Source organism: Peromyscus eremicus, chromosome 16_21, assembly GCF_949786415.1.
Source record: "Peromyscus eremicus chromosome 16_21, PerEre_H2_v1, whole genome shotgun sequence".
In the NCBI taxonomy this organism is placed as follows: Eukaryota; Metazoa; Chordata; class Mammalia; order Rodentia; family Cricetidae; genus Peromyscus; species Peromyscus eremicus.
Window position 1 is genome coordinate 57,028,057 of NC_081432.1, and position 15,045 is coordinate 57,043,101.

The 15,045-nt window shown below is 44.6% G+C and overlaps 1 protein-coding gene across 2 annotated transcripts in view; it reads right to left on the minus strand.

The window, feature by feature from the left end:
- Positions 1-893: 893 nt before the first annotated feature.
- Slc25a27 (solute carrier family 25 member 27) overlaps positions 894-15,045 on the minus strand; it is a 28,075-nt gene continuing 13,923 nt past the window's right edge. The window contains exons 6-9 of one of the 2 annotated variants that reach the window (XM_059281748.1): positions 11,080-11,164; positions 9,259-9,351; positions 8,592-8,694; positions 894-2,483 (exon numbers count right to left, since the gene is read on the minus strand). In XM_059281748.1, the coding sequence (XP_059137731.1) occupies positions 2,214-2,483; positions 8,592-8,694; positions 9,259-9,351; positions 11,080-11,164 (551 nt within the window). In that variant the 3' untranslated portion in view covers positions 894-2,213. Of the gene's footprint in view, positions 2,635-8,591; positions 8,695-9,258; positions 9,352-11,079; positions 11,165-15,045 lie in introns of both variants that reach the window. The other variant, XM_059281749.1, reaches the window with a different exon arrangement.

The following is a 15,045-nucleotide window of genomic DNA, read 5'->3' on the forward strand; positions in this document are numbered from 1 at the left end:
TAGTTCCAGGGGATTCAGTGCCCTTTTCTGGCTTCTTTAGGAACCACATGCAATTGGTACATAAAGACACATGCAGGGAAAACACCCACACATGTAAAATCAAAAAATAAGTAAAAGCCCTTATTATATCTAACTAAAATCAGTCTTAAGAGATGCTATTCCTTTAGTTAGATATACATGTAAATTTGCTTATAAAGAGCAGAGAACTAGTTATAAAAAAATGTATAGATTTTTTTCAAGAAGAAAAAAGTATTTGATGCGAAAAAAATGTGTGAAAGCAAAAGAAAACTGCCTAGAATTTTTAATACCGAGTCACAGAGAACGTGCGAGGTGCCACAGAGTCGCACAGTAGGAAAGTGAGAATGTGACAGACAGGACTCTTCTGCTGTGTTCCCTTCTGGAGACGACCAAGCGGTTTCCAAGTGGGTACCGAGAAACCAAGCTTGCTAGTAAAGCGTGGGTGTGATGGGATATCAGTTAGAGACACAGCAAACAGCCAGTGATGGAGAGTCCCGGGGTTCATCTAAACTTTACGCTGCAAGCAACACAGATTTACTGAACATGTATGAGATAAACAACATCAACATTAAAACAGAAAAGCCCAGGATGACTCAAGAACCCAAGATGGGGTTGTCGTGAGACAGATGCTAGAGTTGCTTGGGCACCTAACCAGAGTACAATGATGGTCCGTTGTAATGCCCATAACAATCAGGACCTTTGCCCTTTGCAGCCTGAGCAAGCTCCTTTCTCTGGGCTTCAGTTTCCAAATTTGTAAAGTGACGTAGTTCAATCAGATGATCTTGAAGGATAACTCAAACGGTTTCAGGAATTCACACGCATTCAGAAACCAAAGAACAACGTGTCAGTACGGAAGCAGTGTTTCAGCCCCAAGCCCCCAAAAGAATAAAGCGAAGCCAATTTTTAATAGTCCAGTTTGCATATAATTATTTAATTCCATATTTACTCAGTCATAAACATTACAAAACATAGGAAAAGCAAAATTTCCCCAAAATGATTCATTGTGGAGCAGAATACGTGAGGACTTAAGCATATAATTTAGTATGATCTGGACTATATATATCTAGCCACTCAGTTACAGACTGACAAACGCAACGGAAAGGTAGGCAACCTGAAGACAAAGAGATGGAACTCCACCTTCTGCAAGTAGAAAAATGAGACGGCTACACACATTGAAAGATCTTTAAAAGTGTGCTTCCTCCTTTAAAATGGCAGTGATTATTCATCCCCACAGTCATGCTGCACAAGAGCATCTATGTCCATCACATCTATTTGTTTGGCTCTGAGGTCTACCTTGGGCCTGAGTGGTCGGGGTTTTCCTAGTAACACCTCCAGCCTTTACCCCTAGCTACCGCCATCCATCCTGAAACGCCGTGTCTGAGGCTGGGGGGAGCGGCTGTGGGCAGGTGAATCTGGAGAAACCTTTCTAAAACAAGAAAAAGGATGGGATGCAGACTGGAGAGATGTACCACAGATGGCATACACTTGTCACATTGTATGCAAGAATGAGTAAGATTCAAAACGACTAATACTCGGGCTTCTGAAAGTTCTAGAATGGCATCTGAGTTTCCTCTCTCTCCCTCTCTCTGCTCTCCCCTCTCTGGGACAGAGGGGACAGGTACAGAAGGAGACACACCAGAGTGAGCTGCCTTCATGTCAGTCTTGCTCCAAAAACACCCAGGAAGAGCTGAGGACATTAAAGGTGCTCCATAAGACGGCGCTGAGAGCTGAATCTCAGTCAAACATGGTGTGGTTTCCGGGTGTTATGATTCTCAAGAGCTACTGACAAATGCGGGTTGTGGTGGAGTACGCTACGCACGGCAAGTGTTCTGCTCTCGCGGAGACAGGCTGTGGCTGTCAGGGGGAGTTACTAGGTTCTAGCATGTGTGGAGGGGTGAGCACATCTGTAAAGGTGGGCCCTGACAGCAAGTAGCCTCTTTCCCTGCAATTCAAACATCACTTCAACTTGTCTCTTTTATCTTTCCATCCTCCTTTCGAGGAAAGGTAAAGCCACTTCTTTCAGCACTAGGGAAACTCAAAAATGTTTATTCTTGAATTTTCACTTGCCTCTCTGGAGTATACGATATGTGCACTCTAATAACAGAAAAGTGAGTTGTCACACTGCAACAATAAATAGTGGCGCACAGGTTAAATGTGTTTCCTAAGCACTACGCAGTCTTCCACATGGCTGACGTCTACCCAGGTCTGAGGGCCTGGCTCCCTCTGGCAGATACTTTTGCAGAGATCGGCAGTTCAAAGTCTAAACCTTCCGGTCCAAGGTCAAAGTGGTCCAGGTTCCATTCTTCAGGAAATGCTGCCCTGGGTCTCAGTGGTTGGTCTTGAGAGATTGGGACCAGAGAGATCACTCTTAGAGAAAGAGTGGGATCTAAGAGAACTCGGGTGTCCACAGAAATATAAAGCGCTGCCCCCTGTAAATCACAGTCTCTGTGGAGTAAAGTATCTTCCTAAAGAGGTAGAAATAATAGGGGGCGTGTGTTGCGGATGCCCTTGTTCAGTAACAATGAGTCCTCTAGATTTAAGGGCTTAAAATGGACTGACTCCACTCATCTCTCTGATTTTTTCATAAGTGAGCCAGAACACCATTGACCAAGGGGTCTGAAAGATTAACCAAAGAGGTTAGTGCACATTTCAAAGCAATTAGAAATATTCTACATATCGCATATACATCTTTGAGTGACAGAGTCATTTTCAAACCACTTGTAAACAAAACAAAACAAAACAAAACACACACAAATATCTTGTTGTTTACCGTTGTAAATTGCCTTGAAACTTACAAAGCATTTTCATGTCACAGATTTCCCTAAAAACAACTTGCAATAGGAAAAAAAAAGAGAGCTCTTATCCCCATTTTACAGATGAGAATGATGGGCTCAGCTTAGTAGTCCACTGCCCACTGACATGATGTCGGACTAAACCACAAAGTTCTTTCTACCAGCTGTTGCTGGCTACAAGGCTGTGATGTGGGACACCTTGACTTCTGTACTAAGCTGCTCTCCAGAGACACTTAGGAAGTGAGGAGGACGAAGATCATCCTTTAAAAGTTGGGTCATAAAAATCCAGTCTCAGATGTCTTGCAATCGGCACGAACAAGTTCACACTAAATAGAAAAAGGAGCTCCTGTCTCTGAATGGCTTAACCTTAATCTGAATGACCACATCCACAGGAACCAGGAGGGATGTGGATTGACATGCCACACTAGCAAGTAGAGATTATCAGAGAACGGGTGCCTGGAGGGGATTCCTCTCTAATTTGGTTCTGATCAGTGACTGACTAGGGAGGATTTCCATTCTATAGGAGAGTTAACCAGTTGGAATCTAAACAGTATTTGCTAAGTGTGTCTGTAAAGGAATGCATATGCCTGTGTTTGGATATACTAAACATGTCACCTAGGCAGACCGAGGATTTACTAAGTAGTGGTTAGCTGATCTGCATAGACATAGCTGAAATCATAAGCACAAAGCTGTGACCCTGCCATATTCCTGTGTCATCAGAAATGAAGCAGTCAAGGAGGCAGCTGCAGGGAGACCAAGGAGCCAGGGGGGCTGGTGAAGTAGGACTCTGCAGCCATCTCTAATGGTGTGGTCATATGAATGCAACATTACAGGTTTGAAACCATAGGGCCAGGGGAAGCAACTTCATGCCTCCTCTGCCTGGGGGAAAGGACTGTGGTGGGGTTTAGTGGGGGTACTGAGTGAGTTCAAGAGAGAGAGCTTGTATCCTGCGGGGAGCTGATCAGTGGGACTGACTGAGCCTCTGTACATCCATGCTGTCTTTTTGAGTTCCCCATCAGCACAGTTATGACTGTTGTCAATAATCCACCTGCATATGGACCTGTGCTGCTGCCTCGGGTTTGTCTTGAGCCTACTGAATTCTGTCTCTGCAGAGCAGGATACTCAAAAGCTCTCTTGGCTTGATATTCTTAAATCTTAAATTTACAAATAAGCTCCTCCCAATGTGATGCTTAGCAAGTACCTCCCAAAGCTAACCTGAGCTCACATAGGGATGGATTTACGAAGAACATGCTGGCCCGGAGGCATCAGTTACCTGTATTAGTTACCAAATGTATTGTACAGTGTGACCTAATCATAAGCTTCAGTGAAGTCAGCTGGGTATTTGAAGGTGCTTATGAGTCAGATGTCTGGGTTCAATCATGCATAGCAGCAATCACCAGAGCAATAACAAGCACACTGGTGATGCTTGCTGGGTAGGGAGCCTTTCCTTGGTATCAGCCCTTCATCTCTATACACCCCTACTTTTTAGTTTTTCCTGTGTGTACAGTGTGCATGTTTGTGTGTGTATACTTGTGTGTGTGTGTGTGTGTGTGTGTGTGTGTGTGTGTGTGTGTATGCATGTAGGAGGTGCCCAAGGTTGATATCAGAAATCATTCTCAATTGCTCTTCTGTCTTACACAGTGAGGTAGGGTCTCTCAATCAAACCCAGAGCTCACTGATATGGCTAGTCTGGCTAGCCCACTTGTTCTAAGGATCCCCACCTCTGCCTTCAGAGACTGGAATTATAGCAGGCCACCACACACAGATGACATTTACATTGGTCTAGGGATCTGAACTTCAGGACACATGTGGTAAGCACTTAACCACCAAGCCTTCTCTCCAGCCCCCATCTTTCTATAGTCTTTTAAGATTTTTATCAACTAGCTAAAGGATTTTAAGGAACTCAGTACACTGAACCAATAAGGAAAGGGAGTCAGAGACAAAAATAGCTAGGAGGGACCTGGAGGTGGTGGCACACGCCTTTAATCCCAGCACTTGGGAGGCAGAGCCAGGTAGATCTCTATGAGTTCAAGGTCAGTCTGGTCTACAGAGTGAGATCCAGGACAGGCAACAAAACTACACAGAGAAACCTTGTCTCAAAAAACAAAACAAGGCCGGGCGGTGGTGGCGCACGCCTTTAATCCCAGCACTCGGGAGGAAGAGCCAGGCGGATCTCTGTGAGTTCGAGGCCAGCCTGGGCTACCAAGTGAGTCCCAGGAAAGGCACAAAGCTACACAGAGAAACCCTGTCTCGAAAAACCAAAAAAAACAAAACAAAACAAAAACAAAAACAAAAACCAAACCAAACCAAACCAAAACAAAACAACAACAGCAAAAGCTAGGAGGTAATTCTGCTCTGCCACGGCTGTATGAACTTGAGCAAATCTCTTCCACACCAAGACCTAGTTTTCTCACCTGAAAATGTAAATGACAGTATCTGCCTTACTGTGTTCTTGTACAAATTCAGAAATGATTCTTGTGTGTGGAGCACTTAGCGCATAGTAGGTACTTTAAAATATGCCTGCGTCACCTCTGCCTCCACACATGATGCTGATGCTCATGTTACTCCATCCCCTCTCATGTGATAAGCGCCTACAGAAGCATCATAGCCCAGAAAAGAATGACGACCCTTTGCAGCCTTCTGTGGCCTTCAGACAGCCACCGGCTACAGCCATGTTTTCTGTATCGTCCGTGTTCCCACACAGTATTGTTCATGCCACCAACAGATACAAGCTCCTTAGAAAGATGTCCTCCAACATCACACTGCCTGGTGTTGACACTGAGAAATACCAGTTGATGACTGAATTTGGTCAAGTTATGCAGTTGCTATGACTTTATTTCCTCCTCTGTAAAAGAGGGCTGTACAGCAGCTCGATGCATAGACAGTTGGGAGAATCCCATGGCTACGCCACAGTTACAATGAGAACCGTGCTGGCGATGCACAAGGTGATTCATCGGTGCTTATCATTTTTATAATTTTTAACTACTTACTTTTCATTGTTATTTCTTTTAATGAGTGTCTTATTCTTGAGTGTGGCCAGTACCTCTAATACCGCCTTCTTTTTGTAAGCCCAATTTAAAAAAATCTCTAGTTTCAGTAAGAAATATTCAGTTTTAAAATGATTTTAGGCTAATCAAGACCACCAAGATAAGGTGGGTTTTTGTTCTAGTACACTTTGTATCATGGTCTGACTCTAAAGTGTTTCCCCCAAAGGCTCATATGCTGAAGTGTTGGTCCCCAGCTGGGGGAGCTACTGGAAGATGATGGGATCACAAAGGCACTGACCTCATCAGTAGACAGTTAATCCATCCATTAGAAGGTTGGAGAAAGTAGGTCACCAGAGGCGTCGTGTGTGTGTGTGTGTGTGTGTGTGTGTGTGTGTGTGTGTGTGTTATATGTATGTGTGTGCACATATGTGTGCACATCACCAGTGTATGTGTGTGTGAGAGGCCAGAGGCCAATGTTGGGTTATCTCCCTCAATTGTTTCTCTACCTTATTTTTTGGGATGTAGTCTCTCAATGAGACCCGGAGCTCACCATTTCTACTAGACTAGCCAACCAGTAAGTCCCTGAGATGTATCCGCTCGCATCCCCACCGTGCTTGGGTTACAGGTGCACTCCACTGCACCTGGCTCTTTACACAGGTCCTGGGGGTCCAAACTGGTCCTTATGTTTACACGGCAAGTACTTTACTCACTAATCCAGCTCCTCAACCTCTGGACAGGGTGTGCAGGAGGAGTGTTTGAAGGGTGCACCTGTTCCTGGCCCCTTCCTGTAGAGCACTCTCTACTTCCTAGACAGGGTGTGTGGGGGGAGTGTTTGAAGGGTGCACCTCTCCCTGGCCCCTTCCTGTAGAGCACTCTCTACTTCCTAGACAGGGTGTGTGGGGGGAGTGTTTGAAGGGTGCACCTCTCCCTGGCCCCTTCCTGTAGAGCACCCTCTACTTCCTAGACAGGGTGTGTGGGGAGTGTTTGAAGGGTGCACCTCTCCCTGGCCCCTTCATGTAGAGCGCTCTCTACTTCTTGGACACCATGAAGCGAGCAGCTTTGCTCTGCCACATGCTCCTGTCAGGATGCTCTGCTTCAGCAGCCCACAAAGGCGATGGAGTCAGCTGACCAACCGAAACCTCTGATACCCTGAGATCAAATAGACTCTTCTTGTTATTTTGTTACAGCAATGAAAGGCTGACTGATGTACTTCTGTGAGACATTGCTAAGAGCTTTTGCTGTTGGTTTTCTTGTTAATCAGCAGATACTATCCCATAGTGATAGACAGCACACATTCCCAGTTGCCATTTGTAAGTGGACGGTTCTTACACTCCCTGCATCTCCATCTCCACAGTCCCCACTAAGATTCCGATTTTGATCTAATTCTGATATTAAGGTTGTCTTCTGTATATCTATCCATTCAGATGTCTTACAGGCACTCCAAAATTATCTGCATCAAAGATTAAACGGATTGAGTCTACACTTTCCTTGCCCTGCAAATGATGCCCATCTCTACAAACCACTGTTGGCACCAGTTGCCCAGAACCTGTTTTTCCTTTATCTTCTCTGGCTGTTCCGCTATCCTCATCCAATCAGTCTTCTGTATCCCAAATACCTATCAAAAGCTGCCCTCTTCCCTCACCGCCCGACTTCCGTCTGCACCACCGTTATGTTCGATAAACACCCCAGGCCTTTATCTCACCTCAGGGAAGACAGAATAACGTAAAAGTGCAGAAGGGCCTGTCCTCAGCCCACCCCAGTGCGTACTGCTCACCTGGCCTGCTGCAGCTGCCTTCGCCTCTCTGCCTCGCCCTTTGCCCTTTGCCCTTTGCCCTCCTCTCTGCATCTTGGCCAGCTGGGCTTCCTACCCTGCCTTCGGCTTTCGGCATGCCCCCATTCCTCTCTAGGAACCGTTTTCTTACCATTTGGCATGGCCAAGCCGTATTCATGCTTAAAATTTCAGCTCAAAGCTCTTTTCTAGGGCAGCCTTCTCCATTCCCTGGTGTGGGCTGAACCTACTCGCTCTGTATCTTCACAGCACTCGCAATTCCTCCCGTGAACTCACTGTTTAGAGTTCCTTACGCAAGGCTAAGCCCTTACTGCAGGGCATGCACTCAGATGTGGGCAGAGATATTTATGTATATTATTATATTATGCTGAGTTTTGATTAAGTTTCTAACCCCACAACTCATCCACGTTTTCAAATATTTATAAGTACTCACAAAAGTTCCTTGTTTTTAATTATACTTACTACATTACTAGCTCTGTCTAATGCTGTGTCTCGCTGCACTGGAGTAAATGACAGAAGCAGTGGTACAACACTTTCTCCTAAAGCAGGGTCTCTGTGATAATAATACTTGTATAGCTTGTCATCAAAATAACAAGTTCGGAAGCAGCAAAAGTTCCCCGAAAGAGCTCCATTTTTAAATCTATATATCCACCCCAACCCAGGGTATTTTAGTTAAGAAGACTAGTAAAGGCTTTATATCACACACATAGCAAATAAGTAAATAATAAATAGCATGTCTTTATCTAATTTCGTAACAAATTATCAACCTATTTATTAATAAATGTGACTGGTTCATTTAGCCTTTGTCAAGAAAAGAAACATGATTCTAAGGAGAGGTGAAAAAAGAAACCTAATACAATATTTTAAAAAGAAAGGATGGATGGCCTGTTGTGGAGGTAGAGCCAAGCTACACACCAGAAGAGAAAATGGAAACTATCTGTAAAGTACAAGTCATTTAAATTCAAAGAAAACAAAAATTAAGGAAAAACAAGACCCCATCTTTACCATTCTGAGCCAGGATGGCAGAAAGCCTTTATACAGGCTCAGGAAGCCTTCCCCTTGAACAGCCTGGATCAAGCAGTCAGTTGATGACTTATATAAAAGTCCCCTGCAAGGAGAAAGAGCCTGTAGTCAGATTTCCTCCTGTGTAAACAGAGATGTAAACAAAGCCATCTCAGGAAGGTCGGCATGAACCAAATGCTTTCTGCTTATTTAGAACAAACAGTAGCAGCACTTCATTGACATAGGCATCTTCATTTGAGCGGAGGCATTTCCCTGCGGACTCTTTTTCCCATCACCCCCTTGGGCCTTTCTGAGTTCATCCCACCTGACCTCTTCCAAAGAGAACACACTATTTGATACTACATCACATTCTGTTACCTGAAAGGCATAGGCAATGAACACAGCAGTCTGCAAATTGTCAGCAGAGTAAGCTTTCAAAAATGCTTGGAAAACAATAAAGTCACAGTAACTACTTTGTGTCTAAATAATATGACCCCAAAGGCTTATTTGCATCAGACAAAGAGGAGGTAATTTCATACAAACAACTGCCCCATTGAACAGGAAAACACATGAATACATCTCTATCACACAGACCTACAAGAAAAGCATCTTTGAAATACCAAGCCTGCTGCAGACACTCCAGCGTGTGGGCACCAAGGGCTTTATCTACCTTCCTTGTTTGTCTCGGGGTTGGTTCATTATTCGGCTTTTAATGACATCAGCTGGTGTTCCCAGAATGGAAGCTACAAGTCCAGAGCACAAACTGTAGACACACAAAAAAAAGGAATATAAAAAGAATCTTTAAACACCTCCCAAATTATAAGAAAAGGCATTTAATATTGACAAAGAATGCAGTGCTAAACATTCTTTGAGATTAAAATTAATGCTTATTTCTATAAAGAGACAGAAAATAAAAGCATGGCCAGCCAACAGGTATGTGCCTCCTGGTACCAGGTTTCCTTTCATGTAGGGAATGAGAGAGATGAGATTCTCCCTTCAAGAGAACTTGGGAAATGGAGGTGCTTGTCAGGAAAGTTTGATGACCTGAGTCCTGATTTCAGTTCCCAGAGCCACAGTGGAAGGAGAAAGCTGACTCCTGAAAGTTGTCCTCTGACCTCCACAAGCATGCTCTGGCATGCACACACCCGCAGGGCACATATTCACACCCTGTACCTCCCCCACTCACTCACTACTACTACTACTACTAAATAATAAATGGTTAAGAAAACCCTGTTCTGGAGGTATGCTCTGCTTAAGGACAGGCTAAGGAAAACTGGCCATCTTCAGATGCTGACCAGCGCTAGGAAAAAGCAAAATGGGTAAATGTGACAGGTGCCAACCAGTTAAGCAAGTGACGGGCAGGCAGGGGCAGGCTCTGGGGTGACTGAGTCACCTGTCAGTACAGATCTGGAGGAAGTGTTACAAGGGACAGAGAGCAGCGGGTACAAAGGAATATTCTTGGTACACACACACACACACACTCAGAGAGAGAGAGAGAGAGATACAGAGACAGAGACAGAGAGAGAAGGAGGGAGAAGGTGTAACTCCAATATCAACTTGAGAATATTAATATCACACCACATATCTAGGGGCATCTCAATAGCATATGAGGATTGGAGATTTTTCAGTCTTTGGCAACAAAACCAGGAGCCAGATGAAACAAATCACTGTAATGTGAAGTACAGCAGAAACCAAGAGTCACTCATTCCGATGGAGAAGTTGGAATTGTGTGTGAGAGAAGGGACGCCGAAGAGCCGCATCCCTCAAACCCTCGTGCCTAATTCTGCTTCCTCTGGGCCCTGTTCCTTAGTTCTTGCTTTGTTTTGTTTTATTGTGTTTATTTTTTCACTCCTTTGAGGTCTGTAGTGACTCATTCTTCTCTCTCTTTATTATTTACTGTTCATAGTTTTCACACGTGTCTAAGTTCCCCCTGTTGGTAAGCTCCTGGACAGGGCCACTGCAAGATCCAGGCTGGGACAATCAGCCCAGAAGGCCACACATACCTGCTGAACTGAGCTGGAGAAACCATTATCAGAAACTGCCCCTGGGGCAGCCCCATCAGGTACAAATCCTTGCTGAGTTTAATCTGAAATATGGCGTGATTTCATCTGTCTCTCCCACATTTTAATTGCAACAAAATTGAAGGCTCTTTAAAAACCTAGCATCATCCTTCTCTCGGGGTGATAGCATGACATTCCTGACCAAAAGATCCCCAAAGTTAGAATTTATGCCAACAATTCAAGACAGGGCCATATACGTGTCTGGAGAGATGGCAGAGGGTTACGAGCTCTTACAGAGGACCAGTGTGTGGTTCCTAGTACCTGTGCCTCCAGCTCAAGGTGATACGACCCACTCTTTGGGCCTCGGGAGCCACCTGCACTCACATGCACATGCCCACAAACAGACACAAATGCATACACATAACTAAAAACCAAATCCTAAAAGAGGAAAGGAAATAGAGAAAACAAAATGACTCAACACAGCCACCTACCTGGATAAACCATGAGTGGCGATATTGTCCTCAAGTGGTGTGTTCAGTACCAGGTAGTGCTTCACTGTATCGTAGGTGGTTAAGTCTGGCGAGGGAAAAAGGGTTGAATAGTCATTCATCCAACAATGAATGTCTTTTGTGTCAAGAGGATGCTGGGCTTGGGGCTGTACCGTGTGCCGGAGTGAAAGACACTGTTCTTGTTTTTAAGCAGAGGCAGGCAAAGCTACAAACAGTAGGAGAGGAAGAAAAAAAGCACTGGGCTCTCATCTCTAGCTATGTGACTCTGGAATTTCTGGTCTTTGGTCTGAGAAATTTCTGTCTGAACCTAAGCTAGATTAAGTTAAGAACCTGACAGTTATAATCAACAGATCTGGACCACTGTTTTCCATTCAGCTTGTTACAGCTTTTTTGAATGACAATAGGAAGCTATTCTAGGATTTTTTTTTTCTTTTTTTCTTTTTTTTTTTTTTTTTTTGGTTTTTTGAGACAGGGTTTCTCTGTGTAGCTTTGCGCCTTTCCTGGAACTCACTTGGTAGCCCAGGCTGGCCTCGAACTCACAGAGATCTGCCTGGCTCTGCCTCCCGAGTGCTGGGATTAAAGGCGTGCGCCAACACCACCCGGCTCTATTCCAGGATTTTTTAAAAAGAGGAGTTACACCACAGTCCTGGGATTTCTGGCGATAGCCCACACCGAAGTACAGGTGAATGAATGGTGATGTGGTGAGAACAGACGGGCATGTTTGAGGTAGAGATGCAGTGTGATTGCTCCTTTTCCAGAAGTCGGGGCAAGAGTCGGTAAGATGAGCACCTCTGCTCCCTGCCGGCAGCTGGAACAAGCAAAACAAACCACCGCATGTCCAGATGTCAGCAGGTTTAAAGGAAGCGCTCTGCAGACAAGCGAGAAAAGAAAAGGGAGCCCCAAACACAGACAATGCCATGAATCTGGAAGGCTCTTGCTAAAATGACACCTACCAGAGACCCAAAGAAAGCACGGACAAATGGCTGTTTAGATGGCTAAAAGAAACTGTCCCAATGAAAGGAAAGCCTTTGCCATGAGGCAGGAGCTGGTTTAGGATGTGAATGAGGATGCAGAAGGCTGGGGTAGCAGAGCATGCACGGGAGACAGAGAGCTCTAGGAGAAAGAGCTGGCCCAGGCTACTGTGGAGAGGCTCAGAGGTCACACTGTAGGAAGACAAGGGGACTAGATATGAGACCATCGCGCTAATCCTAGTAAGAGATGGTACTGCCTTGATAACGGTGCTGTGGAGCCCCGCTCAGCTTCTGCAGAAATCCTGAAAGCAGAAATGGCCAGCAGATTAAATACAGAGAAAAAAAGAAAAGATGAAAGCAAGCTGCTAAATGTGAACAATTTAAAGGGAAGAGCTGTTATGTTTGGAGATAAAGATGTAAACAGATGTATGTATGTATGTATGTATGTATGAATGTATGTATGTCTTTTTTACAAGACAACAGCATTGGTCACCTTTGTAAAGCCAGTTCAGGGATGGTGGGTGGGGTACCTAAGGAGGGACCATTGAGGAAGCATCTGTAGTGGCCATAGGGGACACAGTAAGTCATGGATGAAGCAAGACGCTCCAGCGACAAAGAGAAGACAGGATCAACTGCTCTCAGTAGCTAACCCACACCAGGACAAGAGACTAAGTTCCTACCCACACAACAGAGTGGTTTGTGGGGCATTTGGAGACAGTGGAGGAGGAAGTGGTTTGAGAATGAAGTTTGGTTTAGGTACCTTCAAAGTGAGAGAGCCAAAGGAAGACCCTGAGAAAGCAACTGGAACTTGGCAGAGAGTTGAGGCAAAACTTTGAAGGAACAAATTGAGAGACTACAATCACAAGGATTTCCTGGGGAAAAATTTAGCTATCAATGAGACACAGTAGATGTATATGGAGTACACAGAAAACGATTTACTCCCTTCCACATTTAAGTGATCTGTTACTGGAATTCTCAATTCCTGAGAGACATATTGTCCGTCCTAGAAAAGATTCTTTCACTGATTAAGCCCTGAACGTTTGATGAGTCCATATAAAAGACTGGGGGAAAAGATTAGTAAAACCATGGCCATGGCCTTCAGGGGCTCACCATGTCATGGAAGATACAGACACACAGTAGAAGAGAATGACAGTGATAACCTCAGAGAACTGTAGAGACATGGAAAAGGACATCTAACACGACCAGGTATGGGGAGGGACTGTAAGAGGTTCAGGAACAATACCCGGGTAGAGACGACAGTTTAGTTGGGTATTAAAGGGATATGTAGAAGAAAATGAGACACAAGAGGATCAAAACTGAAAGCAGAGAGGTGAAGAACAGCTTCCTGTGTGCAGGGCTGCGGTCTCTCAGCTCATGGCTTTCTGCTGTGTTCCTGCCAGCAGACACAAAGAACTGCTCAGGGAGCTGAAGGTATATGGAAAGTTCTGAGAGATCCTATATCATGTTCCAAAATCCCCACTTTGTTATCTAGTGAGAGGCCAGTGGAAGGTGATAAGGACACTGATGGCATGCTGGATCAGTGATTAGAGAAATCTCTCTGGACAGATACGATGTACAACTTTGGGGATGGGGACAAGGCCAGTTAGATGGCCATGTCAGGGGTCAAGCTGGGAGTTTGATGGTTTGTCGTGTTGGAAGGTTACAATGGTGGTTTGAATAGGAATGGCCCCCAGGGACAAGTGTGTTTGAATGCTTGGCCCAAAGGGAGTGGCACTATTAGGAGGTGTGGCCTTGTTGGAGTAGGTGTGGCCTTGTTGAAGGAATTGTGTCACTGTGGAGGTGGGCTTTGAGGTCTTATAAGCTCAAGTGTTGTAGACTATTATTTTAAGATGTGTTACATTTGTTTATGCTGTCGAACATTTGTTTAATGATGCAAAGATGTGTTGCATTCTTTTATGCTGCATGTGTTTAACTCTGTGATGCTGTGTTACTGTGCCTGTCTAAAACACCTGATGGTCTAATAAAGAGCTGAACAGCCAACAGCAAGGCAGGAGAAAGGATAGATGGGGCTGGCAGGCAGAGAGAATAAATAGAGGGAGAAATCTGGGAGGAAGAGATCAAAGAAGAATCAGGGAAGGAGAAGGACATCAGGGGCCAGCTACACAGCCAGCCACAGAGTAGGAGTGAAAGTAAGATATACAGAAGTAGGAAAAGGAAAAAGTCCAAAGGCAAAAGGTAGACAGAATAATTTAAAGTTACGAAAAGCTGGCAAGAAATAAGCCAAGCTAAGGCCAGGCATTTATAATTAAGAATAAACCTTCATGTGTGATTTATTTGGGAGCTGGGTGGGAGATGCCCCCAAAGAGCAAAAATAACCAACAACACTCAGATCTGGCTGATGTGATACACAGTCTCCTTCTGCTGCCTGTAGATCAAGATGTAGAACTCTCAGCTCCTTCTCGAGCATCATGTCTGTCTGTGTGCTGCCACATTTCCCATCATGTCAATAATGGACTAACTTCTGACACTATAAGCCAGCACCAATGAAATGTTTTTCTGTGGTCATGGTTTCTCCTCACAGCAATAGAAACTCTAAGATGGTTACTAAGGATACTGAAGGAGCAGGTATTGTGGTTGGGGGGGTTGGCTTAAGATGATTTCAGAAGATGGAAGTAGTTGGTAACTTTGACAGCTACATCCCAAGGCCTGCTGTGCATATACACATGAAATGACTATCCCCAGAGATGAAAACCTAGGATGACAGGAACACATCTTTCATTTCTGCACCCCAAATTCTGTATTCTTAATAAGGCAGACAAGCTGCTTCTTTACTCTACACTGTTGCTTCTAATCTTTCCTATACCTTAATTCTCAAGATTTCAAGTTCATTTTGGTGAACAAACACGGCTGGCATTACCAGTACCCATGGTGTAGAAACATCCACCATATATCGAAAGCATAGACACTGCCGATTTCAGGCCTGTCTGTCTGGTGGTGGAATGGCCATTAGCTTCTT